This window comes from Aythya ferina (genome assembly GCF_964211825.1).
Source record: "Aythya ferina genome assembly, chromosome: 1".
Lineage (NCBI taxonomy): Eukaryota > Metazoa > Chordata > Aves > Anseriformes > Anatidae > Aythya > Aythya ferina.
In genome coordinates this window covers 15,069,059-15,084,832 of record NC_140296.1, presented here as the reverse complement: position 1 = coordinate 15,084,832, position 15,774 = coordinate 15,069,059, and the positions used below count along the sequence as shown (strand labels likewise).

The 15,774-nt window shown below is 40.0% G+C and overlaps 1 protein-coding gene across 1 annotated transcript; it reads left to right on the top strand.

Annotated features, from left to right (window-relative positions):
- Window positions 1-1,723: 1,723 nt before the first annotated feature.
- LOC311429838 (stromelysin-1-like) lies at window positions 1,724-11,379 on the top strand (the record flags this gene model as incomplete). The annotated part of the gene is given in 12 exon segments (XM_084506092.1): window positions 1,724-1,825; window positions 2,644-2,718; window positions 2,720-2,870; window positions 2,873-2,885; window positions 2,975-3,123; window positions 4,183-4,308; window positions 4,858-5,019; window positions 5,151-5,304; window positions 8,004-8,137; window positions 8,686-8,845; window positions 10,149-10,249; window positions 11,279-11,379. Coding segments are annotated over 12 exon segments (1,428 nt in total).
- Window positions 11,380-15,774: the final 4,395 nt, after the last annotated feature.

Below are 15,774 nucleotides of genomic sequence, written 5' to 3'. Positions count from 1 at the left end.
CTCAAAGCAGCTCAGTCATCCCAGTTCTGAGTTGTTGTCTGAGCATGTCCAAGTCTTTCCAGGGCCAGGGAGGGAGACTTTTCCCCTAATGTAAATTAGATGTCTGCTCACAGGGTAGGAATTCCACCCTCAGTGACCAGGCTTCCCCTGCAGAGCCCTGCCAGATGTCCTCTTCCTTCCACTTTCCTGGGGTCTGGCCCTGCTCCATCTGCTTAGATCTTGCAGTCTGTTCTCCACAATGCTCTCCACAATGCTCTTCAGCAGGCAACAATTTCAGCAAATATCCCAAGCACACTATTTATTTATAACCTCTCTTTCCATAGCTCTATTCTGCTACCTGCTCTGTGGAAGGGGGGCTTATTTCTCTGAACATACAACATCCCACCTGCCCTGCAGTGTGGCAACTGTCACCTAAATCTTGTGTCAGGCCCACACAGAAGCCTCAGACAGAGTAGGCTGCCTCCAGTGATGGTAGATAGTACTCTTCAACACCCATATGATCTTTACCAACTCACCTCTACTTTGTCCTCATTTGTGATAGCGCATAGAAAGTGTGATGAGGCATGTAGCTGTTAAAGGGGACCTATGCTGGGATAGACCGAATGTTGAATCTCAGCAGTTCTTACCACCAACAGCAGGCACAGAGAGAACCCCCTCCTTTGAAAGACAAAACCACCTGAGAGTTCAGGTCAGAAAATCTGAGTGCTTTTTTAAACCTTAAAATCAGTATATAAGAAAGAGACTATGGAATATGAAGTCATCAAGCAATTTTCCAAGAATTCTGGGAATTCCTGTAGAAAAGTGACATACAAATTCCTCAGCCCAATTTTTATTATGAGCGTAACTTGATTATGCTGAGTAAAGTTCTTTCATTTCTTTGTGGGACTTCCACATTTTCCTGCAGACAAAAGAATGTTTAACACAGGTGAGAATTGTATCAAAGAAAAGCTGCACAAAGCACTACTTCAGCAAACCATGAGTAACAGCATTGACCAGCTAATTTTGGAGGACTATGCCAAGGGAAAGATGATGGCACTATTATAATCTCCAAAAGTACAAAAGTACCTGTTCCTGTATGGATAACAACAAACAAATAAATTAAAAAATCTATTTGAAGTTTAAAGTTCTGTAACTTTCTATGAATGTTGTGTGTGGTTTTTCGTTTGTTCCATTTCTATTTATTTATTTATTTAACCACTTTAACAACATTTATTTATTTATTTTAATATTAATATTAATAATCTAATATTAATATTAATTTAATGTTTATTTAATTTATTTAACCGAATTTATTTATTTAACCACTCAGTTAAAATCAAAAGGAACATTGGATGGAAAATGTTATAGAGTTATGCCCTAGGTTTTTACAAAGTAAAACTACACTTCAATACTTAAAAAAATTAATGATCCTATTAAAAAGAAATTTAATCCTATTAAAAAGAAATGTAATGATCCTATTAAAAAGAAATACAGGTCTGTTATCTCCTCATTAATCATATTTCCATGTTGCAAAACCTCCAGAAAGGTGGAACCGGATGAAAGACAACAATCGATCTTTTTGTGTTAAAACTGTTTGGCATATATTCTGTTGCTAACTAAAAGTTGTGAGAAGTAGTGAGTCAGGACTGGAGAACGTTATAAAGCAAATGAGTACTATATAAAGGTGAAACAGGTGAGTGGCATACTGCAAAGAAGACTTTTCTAAAGGCAAGTGAAAAAGAAAATGGAGAACATCTCATTTCTCCTGCTATTGTGTGCAGCACTTTCTCATGCTTTTCCTGCATATACAAGGAAGGAGAAAGAAGAAGGCATGCAGCTGATTCAGGTAAGGAGGGTAGGCCTCTGGAGCTGAGATCTCTATCAACTATTAAGCATCCATTGTGGTCTCTGGAATAATGCTAGTATGTAATAGCTTGACAGATACTATGTATTCCAGTATGTACTGCAAATTCCATTAGAGTGAATAACATGATTATTTCTCCAAGTAGGGGGACTTCTACTCTCTACTGTGACGTCAAAGCCTTCTTTAATCTTGACTCATTCCTGTTTTATTTTTTGTAGAGAACAACTAAAACTGCTGATGCATTCACTGCATCAGTGTTGAGTTGATTATACAAATAATTAAACATCTGAGTCAGCCTATGTTTGACCTGTAGTCAGGTGGAAATGTGGTTATTTATGTGACTTCTTGTATTATGAGATGTAGCTCTTCATAAGATTTATTTTTTTTTCCAAATTATTACTCTAAAAAATGTGGGTAAATGGAATACCACTACTGAAATTTTGCATTGAGTCATACATTTCAGTGAGTTTTTTCACTGCCTGCTCTAAATGACTCTGGGTAGCCCTGGAGCACAAGGTTAGTGAAGGACACATTACCAGAAAATAATCAGTTTATTAGACAACTGCTAAATCTGAATGTATTCTGAGTAAAACACAAAGCATCTGTAGTGATAATATAATACAAAATAATTGTCATTAAGAGAAAAATATTCATACATGCTTTAACAAACTCTATTATGCATGTTCCTAGGGAACAAAGAAAAATAGCGAAGATACGGGTCTGAAGTGGTATTAGCATAATTTTTAAGAGCTTCAAAAGTGAACACATTTGACTGTCCTAAAATGCTTTGTTTTCATTAGAAGTACCTGGAAAATTACTATGGCTTTAAGAAAGATGGGGAATCTTTCATTTGGAAAAGTAATAGTCCAATGACCAAAAAAAATAAAAGAAATGCAGGAATTCTTTGGACTGGAAGTGACAGGAAAAGCAGATTCTGGCACTTTGGACCTAGTACAGAAACGTCGCTGTGGATTCCCTGATGTAGCTGGGTTCTCTACCTTCGCAGGAGAGCCAAAATGGGCAAAAAAAATCTGACATATAGGTAATCATAATGCAATCCTTGATGTAAAGACAGTGTGTTATGTAGCTAAGTTGTAAGGACACAATTTTTCTCTATGTTATATTGTAAAGGTTACTAAACTCTACACCAGACCTACACCCAGCAGATGTCAATGCAGCAGTCAAGAAAGCATTCAGCGTTTGGAGCAGTGTGACCCCACTAAAATTCATCATGAAGGACAGAGGTGATGCAGACATAATGATCTCCTTTGCAGCCGGAGGTAACGGCCTACATAACCATAATGAGCTATTGCCAAATACTGCCAATATAAAGCCATTGACCTAAAAAGGTCATGATTCATTCTCATGTAGTGCACAGAAAACCACAATTCCTGCTCAAGATGTTAAGAAGATGATCCTTGAAGATGTTTGAGGGAGGATGTAGAGGGAGATGAAGAGAGGAGAGAGAAAATAAATGTAATAAGCTGCCTGTAGATCACTGAAACTGTACCTAGTGTTAAACATACAATGTGTGCACAAACCACAAGGGGCTTGGGGCTTGTGGAATATGCTCAGGTTCAGAGCATAACTGAGTGGGTAGCACTAGTTGCACTCCTGGGGTTACTCATATGTTCTACGTGAGCTAAAAAAGTTCTAGATGTACTCAAGGTTTATATTTTTGGCATTGCCCTCAGGGTTACCAGCAGCATTTCCCTCTTACATTAACAGTCATTCATGCATGCACTCTCCGAGTCAGCTCCTCTGTTCCCACCCAAATAAACATATCCACTCATTTGGGTTCTGAAGAGTGTGCAAGCACTGCATGTAACCCTTAAACCTATGTTATTAAGTCCTTTTCTGGAGTTTCCATTTAAGGGCTCACCAGTGAAGGGTTCACATTGTCCTCCTCAGGACCTTGCCATCAGCACTGAAGTTAGCCATAAGGTCAGGTTTAAGTAGTAACCTCCTGAGGGCTGCTGGCACAGAGCTTGGGAAAACAAACAAAACAAACAAACAAACAAAAAAGTATATTTAAAAAAAAAAAAAAAGTATGATCAAAACAAAGAATAGATTTCAAGCAAATCTGTGTTGCCCTCCTCCTCACTCATGGAAGAAATAGATAAATGTCCACCCACGTCTTGAGGAAGCCAAGTTTTCCTTCCCAATGCATTCGTTTTCTCTATGAAAAATAGACCTTTTGGCAAATCTGTGTGGAAAGGGACCTTGAAAGTTTCAATCAGCAGAATAGAAAGCTCCGTGCATGACTGAGGTCTGTCACCCACTCCCACTGCTCCCTCCCTGTAGCCTCCAGTCATCTCTTTGTGGGATTTGCTCCTCAGGTCACAATGATTTCCTCCCCTTTGATGGCCCAGGAGGGTCTGTTGCTCATGCCTATGCACCCGGAAAGGACCTTTGTGGAGATGCACACTTCGATGAGGATGAAACCTGGACCAAAAGCACAGAGGGTAGGAAATTCAGTTCTCCAATCCCTACCTGAAGCAGCATATACATGGAATCAAGAATGCAAAGTCTGTCTCCTCTCTCCCTTAATAAGTGCTTTAAAATGGGGCTGATTTGAAGGAGCATTAGGCAGCTCTGGTTTCTGTAGTCATAAAATGTCCCTGAGCTCTCTGATTTTAAAAGTTATGGCTTCAGCCAAACTTTTGCCCTGGACTGGGTGGAGATTTACTTGGGAAGAATCTAAGGGAATGGGCAACCTCCTTCTCCCCACCACTGCACCCAGTTTGTCTCCCCTGTCCCCCTCATCCTTTCCCCCCCCTCACCCCCCCGTGGTTACATCACCTGCACTAATCCAGGGTCCTTCTCCTACACTGAAATGTTTAATGGTTTCATTATGCTTCTTTCTGACCAGAATTTTGTCTCCAACTGAATTTTCCACAAATAGCTTTACTTTCTCGGGAAAGCAGTTTTGATAACCTATTATGGCCTGCATGTTTTGAGGACAAGTGAAAAGACACAGATCTCCTTTCATGCCTTTTGGTTGTTGTTTTCAGGTACGAACCTGTTTTATGTGGCTGCCCGTGAGTTTGGACATTCACTTGGACTTTTCCATTCCAAAGACCCCAATGCTCTGATGTACCCAGTTTATAGGAAATTTGACCCTTCAGTATTCCCTCTTCATCAGGATGATATTAAGGGCATTCAGTACCTCTATGGTAATTCCCAGTTATTAATCTTATAATGCTTATAATTTCAAACATTTTGGAATACCTGTCAATAACTTTGTGTACTGGATATATGTGAATGACTCAGCATTTCAATTTCTTCCAAAAACTTCTTCCTTTAGGACTTTCTACCACCTACAATGACCAAAGTGAGTCTGCTGAGATAAAGGACCCTACTGAGTCAAAAGAGCCTGCATTGCCAAACACCTGTAGCCCTGATTTAACTTTTGATGCTGTCACCACTTTCCGTGGGGAAATAATGTTCTTTAAAGACAAGTAAGTCAGCTTTCTGAAAGTATAATACCCACATGTCATTTATAAATTATATACTACAGCATAGAAAAATAATTTCATCCAGAATATTGTACAGCTGCTTTTCCTCATTGTGGTCTCAAAGGGGTTCAGATGAGAGAGAGATCTACACTCTGAGGTAAATGGCTAATTTGAGAAGTGGCTTATGAGCTCCAGCCTGCACAGGTGTTGTTACCTCTCTAGCCATCTGGGTGATACCATCCAACTTCAGGGACTTTCCTTCAGCCCTGTGAATGTCCCTCCAGGAGAGACCAACCTCAGCTGGCCACCGGAGGGGCCACAGGCACTGGCTGGTTGAGGTGCCTGTGGTCACATTGTCTCTCACTATGCACAATCAGATGTCTGAAAAGAGTCCCTGGGCTGTACCAAGGTGTTCAACCTCTCTTCCTTTACTGTTACGTGAACCAGAGCATGTATGAATGTGTATGTAAATAATCAGGGCAATCGGGAAGTTCACACCCAAGCACAGGCTCAGCTTTGTGCTGTAGTGATAAGTCATATTTTATATCTCTCCCCAGTACTGGCTGCTGCTCTGCTATATCACTGAAAGCTATTCTCTCTACTTTCAGTGGAACGGAAGTGCCTAAATCTCCCAGAGGATATTTATCACTTGAGTATCACTTATTATTATTCACACATTCGTGGTGAATGGAGCCAAGTCCAGTTGGAGGCCAGTCACTAGTGGCGTCCCCCAGGGCTCGGTGCTGGGGCTGGTCCTCTTTAATATCTTCATCAATGATCTGGACGAGGGCATTGAGTGCACCCTCAGTAAGTTTGCAGATGACACCAAGCTATGTGCGTGTGTCGATCTGCTCAAGGGTAGGAAAGCTCTGCAGGAGGATCTGGATGGGCTACACCCATGGCCTGAGGTCAACTGCATGAAGTTCAACAAGGCCAAGTGCCGGGTCCTGCACCTGGGGCGCAATAACCCCAAGCAGAGCTACAGGCTGGGAGAGGAATGGTTGGAAAGCTGCCAGGCAGAGAAGGACCTGGGAGTGATGGTGGATAGTCGGCTGAATATGAGCCAGCAGTGTGCTCAGGTGGCCAAGAAGGCCAACGGCATCCTGGCTTGTATCAGGAACAGTGTGACCAGCAGGGCTAGGGAGGTGATCGTCCCCCTGTACTCAGCTCTGGTGAGGCCGCACCTCGAGTACTGTGTTCAGTTTTGGGCCCCTCACTACAAGAAGGATATCGAGGTGCTTGAGCGGGTCCAGAGAGGGGCGACGAAGCTGGTGAGGGGCCTGGAGAACAAGTCCTAAGAGGAGCGGCTGAGGGAGCTGGGCTTGTTCAGCCTGGAGAAGAGGAGGCTCAGGGGCAACCTTATCGCTCTCTATAGGTACCTCAAAGGAGGCTGTAGTGAGGTGGGGGTTGGTCTGTTCTCCCACGTGCCTGGTGACAGGACGAGGGGGAATGGGCTTAAGTTGAGCCAGGGGAGTTTTAGGTTAGATGTTAGGAAGAACTTCTTTACTGAAAGGGTTGTGAGGCATTGGAACAGGCTGCACAGGGAAGTGGTGGAGTCACCATCCCTGGAAGTCTTCAAAACTCGTTTAGATGTAGAGCTTAGGGATATGGTTTAGTGGGGACTGCTAGCGTTAGGTCAGAGGTTGGACTCGATGATCTTGAGGTCTCTTCCAACCTAGAAATTCTGTGATTCTGTGATTCTGTGATTATTTGTAGAAAAATTCACTTGAGTGGTTGCAAGCTTCAAGCTATAGCACAAATAGTGCAAAGCATTATAACAGCAGTCTGGCTGTTGGAATTGAAACAAGCACCATACTCTGATTTATTAGAGAAAGTTCTCCTAACTGTATGTCTTATTTTATCATCTGCTGATAATTCTGATTCTTTCACTGCAGTAATCTCTAAGAGTGAAATCTATAATGAAGTGCTAAAATTGGTGTTTCTTTTTTGGGTTGTACAATGTCCCCAGACACTCAGATACCTAGGAGAGTTCAGCATCAGCAAAAGATGCCACCAATATTGGGACGCTCAGCACCTTCATTCTGTCCTTGCTTTGAGCTGAGGGTGTACCTGTCCTGAGACAATACTTGTTTGAAAAGCCCCTGCAGTGGTGATTTAGTACAATAATAAAAAGTAAGGGTAATTGATTCATTGCTAAGCTCAAATAAACTGCCCGTCTCCAAAGGCTTGACAGCCCAAAGACTTGGGAGAAGGGTATAAGAACTGCTTTAGACTCTCCCCAAAATCAGCATTAAATGGAGCTTTAACTTCAGGGAGCTGAGTCCACAAAGCTGGACAGGTGTTATTTTGCAGAAGATACTTATGTACTCCAACTGTTTCTCTAAACTGTTGGAGGTAAGACTGGGGTGGGGATTCATTCCCCAAATCAATCCCCAAATCAGTTTCTGTACAAGAACCAAGTCTCTCCAGCTTGTCTTCTGCATAAAAGGAAAATAATAGCTGGTTAGATATGCAACAGTTCATCTGCCCTATCTTAGATGTCTGCATCAAGAGGAGAGGAATCCTCGCCATAGAAATGACATTCTTTCCATCAATATTACAAGGAGATTAGGGTGACTAACACAGGGTACATGGCTGAGTTTAGTCAGATAAATCCTGTCCCTGTTGCCATGGCATGCTTTCATGCATTCTTGTGTGTAAACATCTGATTTTATTCAAAGCCTGTACTATATTTACATCAGGCACTTTTGGCGCAAACATCCTGCAGTAAGAGAAATTGATTTTAATTTAGTAACTTCATTCTGGCCATGGCTGCCCTCTGGTGTTGATGCTGCATATGAAATCCCTGAAAAAGATGAAACTCACCTTTTTAAAGGTCAGATTTTTTTATATATTTATTTGTTTTTATTTTAATGTCAACTTTCCAAGTAGCTTAGAGAATGTGTCTGGCTTGAAAAACACTTTAAGGTCTTTCTGTGGTATTCCATGAACTTTAATTTAGTTCAATAAATTGGGATATTTCAATCACAGAGATAGCAAACATATTATCCAAGATAAGGTATGTGTCTAATTTTTTAATATCAAAAGAGAAAAGTTTCCATGCCAAAATAAATGTCATAATTTTTGTGTTTTGTTTCATTTTCTGGAGAGTTATTTATTGAATTTGAAAATGATAACATTTGTTTCTAGTCTGAGGAAAGCTAACATAAGTAGGAGGGAAAAGAGGAGTTTTAGTTTTTGTAAAATGTGGTGCACTCTACTATTCTTGCATGTTTTTGGACTGCAAAACTAGACTGTAGAATGTTATCAAGTAATCAGTAGCTTCTCTCTGTATTTTTTCATTTAAAGATTAGTTTTCACAAAAAAAGGACTGCATCATTCCTGGAAGATTCTGATAATGTTTTCAACATTTTTTCTTGATAGGAAATGAATTCTGGGTTGTGAGAGGAGATACCATATTACCTGGATACCCCCAAAAAATGTACATCCTGGGATTTTCAAAGGATGTTGCTAAAATTGATGCTGCTTTTTATGATAGAAATAAGGGGAAAACATATTACATCATAGGGGACAGATTTTGGAGGTAAAATTACCTGTGTTACTTTCCTAAAAAGGACCAAATATTATCAATATCCTGTCATGACTTAAGATGCATGTCACACTGTTTTGGTCATCTCTTTCACTGCCACAACTTTCTATAGAAAAAATATTTGAAAGGGAATTGAAACAATGTTCTTAGATCTCCTTTTAAATGTTTTAGTTATTTAGCATTTTTTTTTTTTTTTTTAAATTTACTTACTTTGGAGGAAAAAAAAGGAAAAAGAAAAAAAAAAAAAAAAGCTATCTTACAGTTCCACAAATCAGCTCATGAAATCAGTCAGGACCATCTTAATACATAATTTATATCAACATCAGTTCTGTGGGTTGAATATCCCTCTTTCCAGTTACAAACAGAGCATTCCATGAGGTTGCAGGCAAATGTTTAGCACAGCAAAGAACTCTCTGCTGTGCCTGGATATGATTTTCTTTCTTCATTCAGTCTCTGCTGCTCAGGTCTGTGTTGCAGGCCATATATTTCTAACTGAAGGACGTGCTCCTATAACAGAAGCAGTAGGTAACCAGCATTTGTAAGTGAATGACACAGCTTCTGTCTTTCATACACATGTATGTCACGCATACAGAGATCATCCTGGAGTAGCTAGTCAGCTACAAACTTACAGTTTGAACAGAAGACTACAATTCTACATTTTCATTCAAAATCTCATAGTCCAGAGGGCTTCATCTGAGTAATTTGTCTGATAATTAAAGCTTTTGCTGAGCAAAGCAAAATGCTTTCAGCCTTGTTGTAAGCAAGTATGTTGCAGAATTCCAGTACTGATAAACTGTACTTCACTCAAAATTTAACAGCCTGTTGTAAGTAAACTGAGTAAAATAACTTAATCTATATTATAACTTAAAAAAAAAAAAAAAAAAATTCTTGATAAACACTTCTTGCAAAGAGGGATCAATAAAGCAATCTCTTTATAAACTTACAGATCTAACTTATGCTTGAGGTAAGATTATCTACCTCTTCTTTACATACAGTCTCTTAAAAACAAAACAATAGAAATAGGGCAGATTTGTGATAATGGCTTACATATTAAGTATTCTTAGATGTATCTTAGATGGGATCATGTAAACGGAAGTAATTCTTCCAATGCAGCTCATAGAGTAATAATTGTTTATGAAATCTTGGACCTGTCTCAAGGCTGTCTAAATCCTATTGAAAGTCTTCATTGAACTTGGATCCCTGGGGTGAAGTTCTTGGGGTGGGCTGGATTAATCATAAGTTTTTTGCACTTTTAATTTGCACCAGGTTTTTTCTTTGTTTTTTTTTTTTTTCTCAGTTATAATCAAAGAAATGAGTCCATGGACAGGAGGCCCAGACAGATAAAAGATACTTTTCCAGGAATTAATGGGAAAGTCGATGCTGTTTTTCAACACAAAAGTGAGTCATTTTTCTTAAATAAACTTGAACTAAATGACCAGTCATGGGGCTAAGAGTGCTTAGACAGAAAGAGGCTCTTCTGCAGGCTCCTCATAGCCCTGAGGCTGACCCCTGAGACCCAGAAACAGTCATGTAAGACAGCCATGCTTCACTTTACCTCCTTGAAAAATCATGTTATATGCTTTTGATGACAGAAGAACACCACTCAAGAACACACTGAGGTCTCAACAATGTAAAGTCTATCTGCTGTGAGCCAGGCTATCACAATTTGATCCTGTGACATAAAATGACACTGCTTTGAGAATAATAATTGCCACTATCTTCTTCTGCACAACAGAAGATGTTTGCTGGGACAGACTCAAGTGTAAGTCTGCAATGCCAGATGGTACAGCTACCCAGTTCTCTCCTAGCTCTTCATCCACCTACCACCAAAACCCTAGAATGTTAATTGGAAGTCTATAGTTTCCTCCAGAACAAATCCTATATGTGATGGTGGGAACCTGTAACTGCAGTCCTCACTCTTGGAGGCTGTTCTGAGGCTGGGTCTATCCTTACCCCCACATTATTTAGCAGCACCCTTGCAATCTTACTTCCTCTTGCACCCTACTGTGCTCTGTGCCACGACCCAGGCTGTGCAATACCCACTCCCAGATCCACAATAAAAGAAATGCTTCTGGAGGCTTTCAACAAAGCCTTTGCATGATAGTAAACATTTTAAACTTCAGAAACACACCCAAGATAAATTTTTTGTAGAGTCATCTCATGGGCTTCATTAAGTAAATCATGCAGTGTACGTATGGCTGGTTTGCTGTGGAAGGTGCTAGCCCTGAGCAGGGTGACCCCATGCCATGTTGCACCCTTTTGCAAAGGTTACACCTGGGAGCAGATAGTGTTGGCAGTGTGTGTGTATACAAAGTTTTTTCAACTCTCTCCAGCTTTTGTTAAAGTAAACTAATCTTTACACCTGCAATATCATAATTAACCTGGCTTTTTTTTTTTTTTTTTTTTTTTTTTTCTCTCTCTCTCTAGACTTCCTTTATTTCTTTCATAGAAGAAAGCAATTTGAGTTTGACTTTGATAAGAAGAGAGTTACACGCTTCCTAAAGGCAAACTTCTGGTTTCCATGTTAGGAAAACAGAATCTACAGCAGTGTAGGAGATAGTGTAGTCTTATTGCACTAGAAACACTTTTTCTTTTACAATTATACGGAACATATAGGTGCTTCAGAGTCAGTCATCACACCTCAACACCTGCATTTTCCTTGTGTGTTTCTGTAAATAACAAAAGAACTGTATTTATCATACCATGGTGTATATATACCAGAATTGTTTACTTACCAAAGAATAACACAGCTCTTACGTTTGATAGAAAACCATGTCAATACACTTTTTCCATAGTCGTTTCAGTCTTCATGCTGTAAATCACCCTACAAAGAGCCATAGCATTGCTTTCAACAAGTTTTAGATATAAATTAAGCAATCAGAGCTACCTCTCATAGTTATGGAGAGACAGAGAGGAGCTCCAGAAAACGATTCAGAAATCAACCTGAGATGGGTGCATAGGGACAGAAGTGCTTCTTCCTCAGTACTGGCAGCAGCACCATCTTGTTTGAGCAGCTTATGTTAGATGCCTGATTGTAGGTGGCTAAAATGGTGTGATGAATCCTACCCTAAGGTATTTATTGATATTTATGTGATTAAAGGTTCATGTCCACTGACACAGGAGATTAGGGGCATCCTGGCACATGGGAGAGACCCAGTCACCCCTGACCTGTCCCATGCCCCTCCAGTTGGCATAGGGGAACCTCAGACTTTGGGCCAGGGGGATACCTGTCACTATGTGTCAATGACACAGAGTCTCCATCTCTCACAAACTGAGGGGTCACTGCCACTGTTCAGCACTGTTGACAATAATCTCCCAGGCACTGGGGTCAGGCATCACTGGCAACACTCCACAAGTGGGATTAAAAGAGTCATTCAAACCCTTAAGTACACAGACGGACAGCTAGCAAGATCTAAGGTCTTAGAGAATGTATGTTTTATGCATGAAAAAAAAAAAAAAATGACCTGGTGTCCACTGTCTCCCTTGTCAGACAGATTACCTAAAAATAAATAAGTAAATAAATAAATAAATAAAGTAAAACAGAGAAATAAAGTTTTTGATTCCTCACAGAATCCCAGAAAGGTTCAGATGGGAAGGGATCTCTTGGTCCATCTGGTCCAACCCCTGCTCCAGCAGGGACACCCAGAGCAGGTTGCCCAGGACCACATCCAGGTGGTTTTTGAAGATCTCCAAGGAGGAGACCCCACAGCCTCCCTGGGCAACCTGTGCAAGGGCTCCCTCACCCTAGTGGTCACTGAAATACCTTTGTTTCAGTTTGTTTCAGTACACATTGCCTCTTATTCTGTCAGAACAAAAGTATTATATTTATATATACAATTATATTGTACGATTGCAATATTTCAACATGCATTATGGGACTTTTTTTTTTTTCCTGACATATATTTAACCCCCCTCCTAGTAGCAGGTCTACTCAAATGGGACACCAATGTGTATTTAGACCATGAGCAAATTTAATCTGAACTTCACTGAGGTCAAAAACATGGTACGGCAAACTCAGTCTTGCAAGACACAGACATTGCCATTTGTTTGTTCCTGCAGCAAACAGTGCAAATACTGCTGCCATACCCTGCTGTAGAGCTGACAAATAGGACTTTGCTACGCTGGCAAAACTGGAGACAAAATGATTAGATTGAGCTACACCATGTCCAGAAAAATAAATAAGAAGATCTGATTGTTGTCTCATATTGCCAAGTTCAGGGAAACAGGTTCAAATCTTCTAACTTGAATGTTTGTATTGAATAAAGAAGGAAATGTTTCAATTACGTTAATTTGTTCCTTATTATTTGCCTCACACTCTTCTTGTTTCATAATTCTGTTATTCCTTCACATTTCTGGCATGGCTTTCTGAGTGGTCTCATAACCACAAGATATGTTAATGTCTTAATCGGTCCACAGTCTCAGCTACAATAGTAAAAGCCAAAAAAGATGCATGAGTGGTTTGGCTCACACTTTATAGGTTTTATTTCCTCAAGGAATTCTCTAACTGCCTCTCAGCTTGGGTGGTTTTCTTCAGTTCTTCCTACTGCTGATCATCCTCTATAGTATCTTTGCCCTCCACAGCACTGCTATTTTATCCGACTGCATTAGAGCATGTTTCATTTAAACATAATATAATAATCTCTTCTGTCTCTAATCTTCCAGACATTTTCTGAAATACTCTCTTTCAGATGGGATTCTAGCTCTCAGAGCAATGCATACTTGTCCTAGATCTTTTATGATTGTTGTGGCTCTCAAATACTTCTCTATTTCTTCATTTTTGATTATTTCTGGTAAGTTGGGACTCTACTTCCTTATTTCACTAATTACATGCCCAGATGATCATGCTAACTGTTGAATATGAAGTCATAGATATGTATCAGAAGTAGAGCTTAACCGTCTGTAGTAAAATCTGTTCTAAAATAATTTAGTTTTCCTGTTGTATGTTGGTGTCTTATTTTTCTTCCCAATTCTTATTTTGAAAATATCTGGTACTGCTGACAAGTCAGCCTCATCATTTGTGTGAAAATAGGCTTTTTAACTGTAGGCTATTGACCTACATTTAAGATCCTGTGTTCTTCTGAGATAAACTTTGAAACCAGGAATCTTAGCTGATATTATCTGTGATGCACTCAGTCCAAGTGTTTCAGTTACAGTTTCTCAGCCTTCTAAATGCAGCAGATTTTCTATGTTATAGCAAATTTCTAGCCTGTTTGCCTCAAAATTGAGTGAAGATAAAAGTCTCTTCATAAGGAACATTTTCATGTGATTCTTTCTCCTAGAGAATTCAGAGCACAAAAATGACTGTTTTCTTTAATAGTGCGTATATAATGGTCTAATTTGCTGTGGTTTTCACCTCTTGTTTTGGAGGGTATTTGGTCTACATTTGAATGTATCTATCTGTTTTCTGTTCACCAAGGACTCCACAGTGTGTCAATAAGACACAAGCCAGGACGTCCAACCTGGAAGGTCCAACAATATCTACCCTAGAAAAGCAATATGGCTTGGATGCTGTTTTTCTTATCTCTTATTGGTTTTCTTGGTTTCACACAGTCACCCTCACTGGTAGGGAAAAATCTCCTTTGGCATTGTTCTTGGTATGATTATATATGCATCATCACTATAACCAGGGCTGTGGTAATGAACTGAAAACATACTGTGTGATGATTTGGACACCCAGAACTAAAATGCCACGGAGTATTACCTAAATAAAACAGACAAAGATAAGAGAAAATGTGCTGGCCAAAAAGAACAAAAATAAAATGATTACATTTAACAGGGATTTAGGAAATGGTTCCTAGCAAAAACTTGGCTCTGGACTCCAACCAGCCCATTTGTGTTTGCTCCCTGACAGCTAGACTTTGCATGTTCACAATCAGTAGCTCTCAATGGGGTATTTCAGCATTAGTGCCATGCATCAAGCCTATAGCAATTCCTGTAAGTCCCAAATGGGCCAGAGTCCCTGGGCGTATGCAGATATATTTTGTAGATTAGTGCAGGGACATTTATCTCTTCATGGTGCCTCTTTCAGGCCAAGTTTTACAACTGCATACCTTCTGTGACAATTGCCAGATTTAGAGGTGAAGGACTTCACACATGTGAGATCAGCTCTACAGAGTGTCCCATGGCTTGCCTGCCATCAGGGAAATGCTGCCTGGGACACAACAGAGCAGTTTCCAAGCCCAGGCAGCAACTCCTGTGGGGATAAAGCATCTGATTTGATTTTCCTGTGTGTTCAGGAAACAGGTAGGTACTTGGCACAGAAAGCAGCACTCCTTCCCTTCTTGAAGCTACTGATTTCAGTGATGATGTCATGTCTGAGACTTGTGCAAGTCACTGAGGTGTAACTCAGGTACTACCCCAGTCTGTGACCTGTCACATTGCATTGCTCCTCTACAATAGAATAATTAAGGCTGATTCAGCACCGAACGTCCTCAGCCCTATCACAGTGGCCTTTGGACTTGTGTGTGGTTTGAGCTATGCCATTACCCTCCTATCACTGCCCAGCACAGCATCCTGGTTCATAAAGGGCATGACTGATCACACTCTTGGAGTGGAGTCAACAACATTTTTTTAAAGGAAATGTATAATATTGGCTGATAGGAAGCCACAAGCTTGTGCAAACTTTAAAACATCTGACTCGGACGATTTCATTCAGCTTTTTCATCTCACTATTAAAATGTACCTTTCTCATTAAGAGAAAACTCTTAATGAATCTTCTAACTTTACTAGGATATCTGGCAACCAGCTGTGTACTATTACACAGTGACGTGACTTATATCCCTGACATTTCGGTCTTCCCAGAAAAAGGGACATCCTTCAAGGAAAAAAGATTGTTACAGGATAACATTCTGGTTTTGTGGAAAGATTTTGATTTTGCTGCTTCAAAATGTATCAGAAACATATGGAGAGATTAGGATATGCAT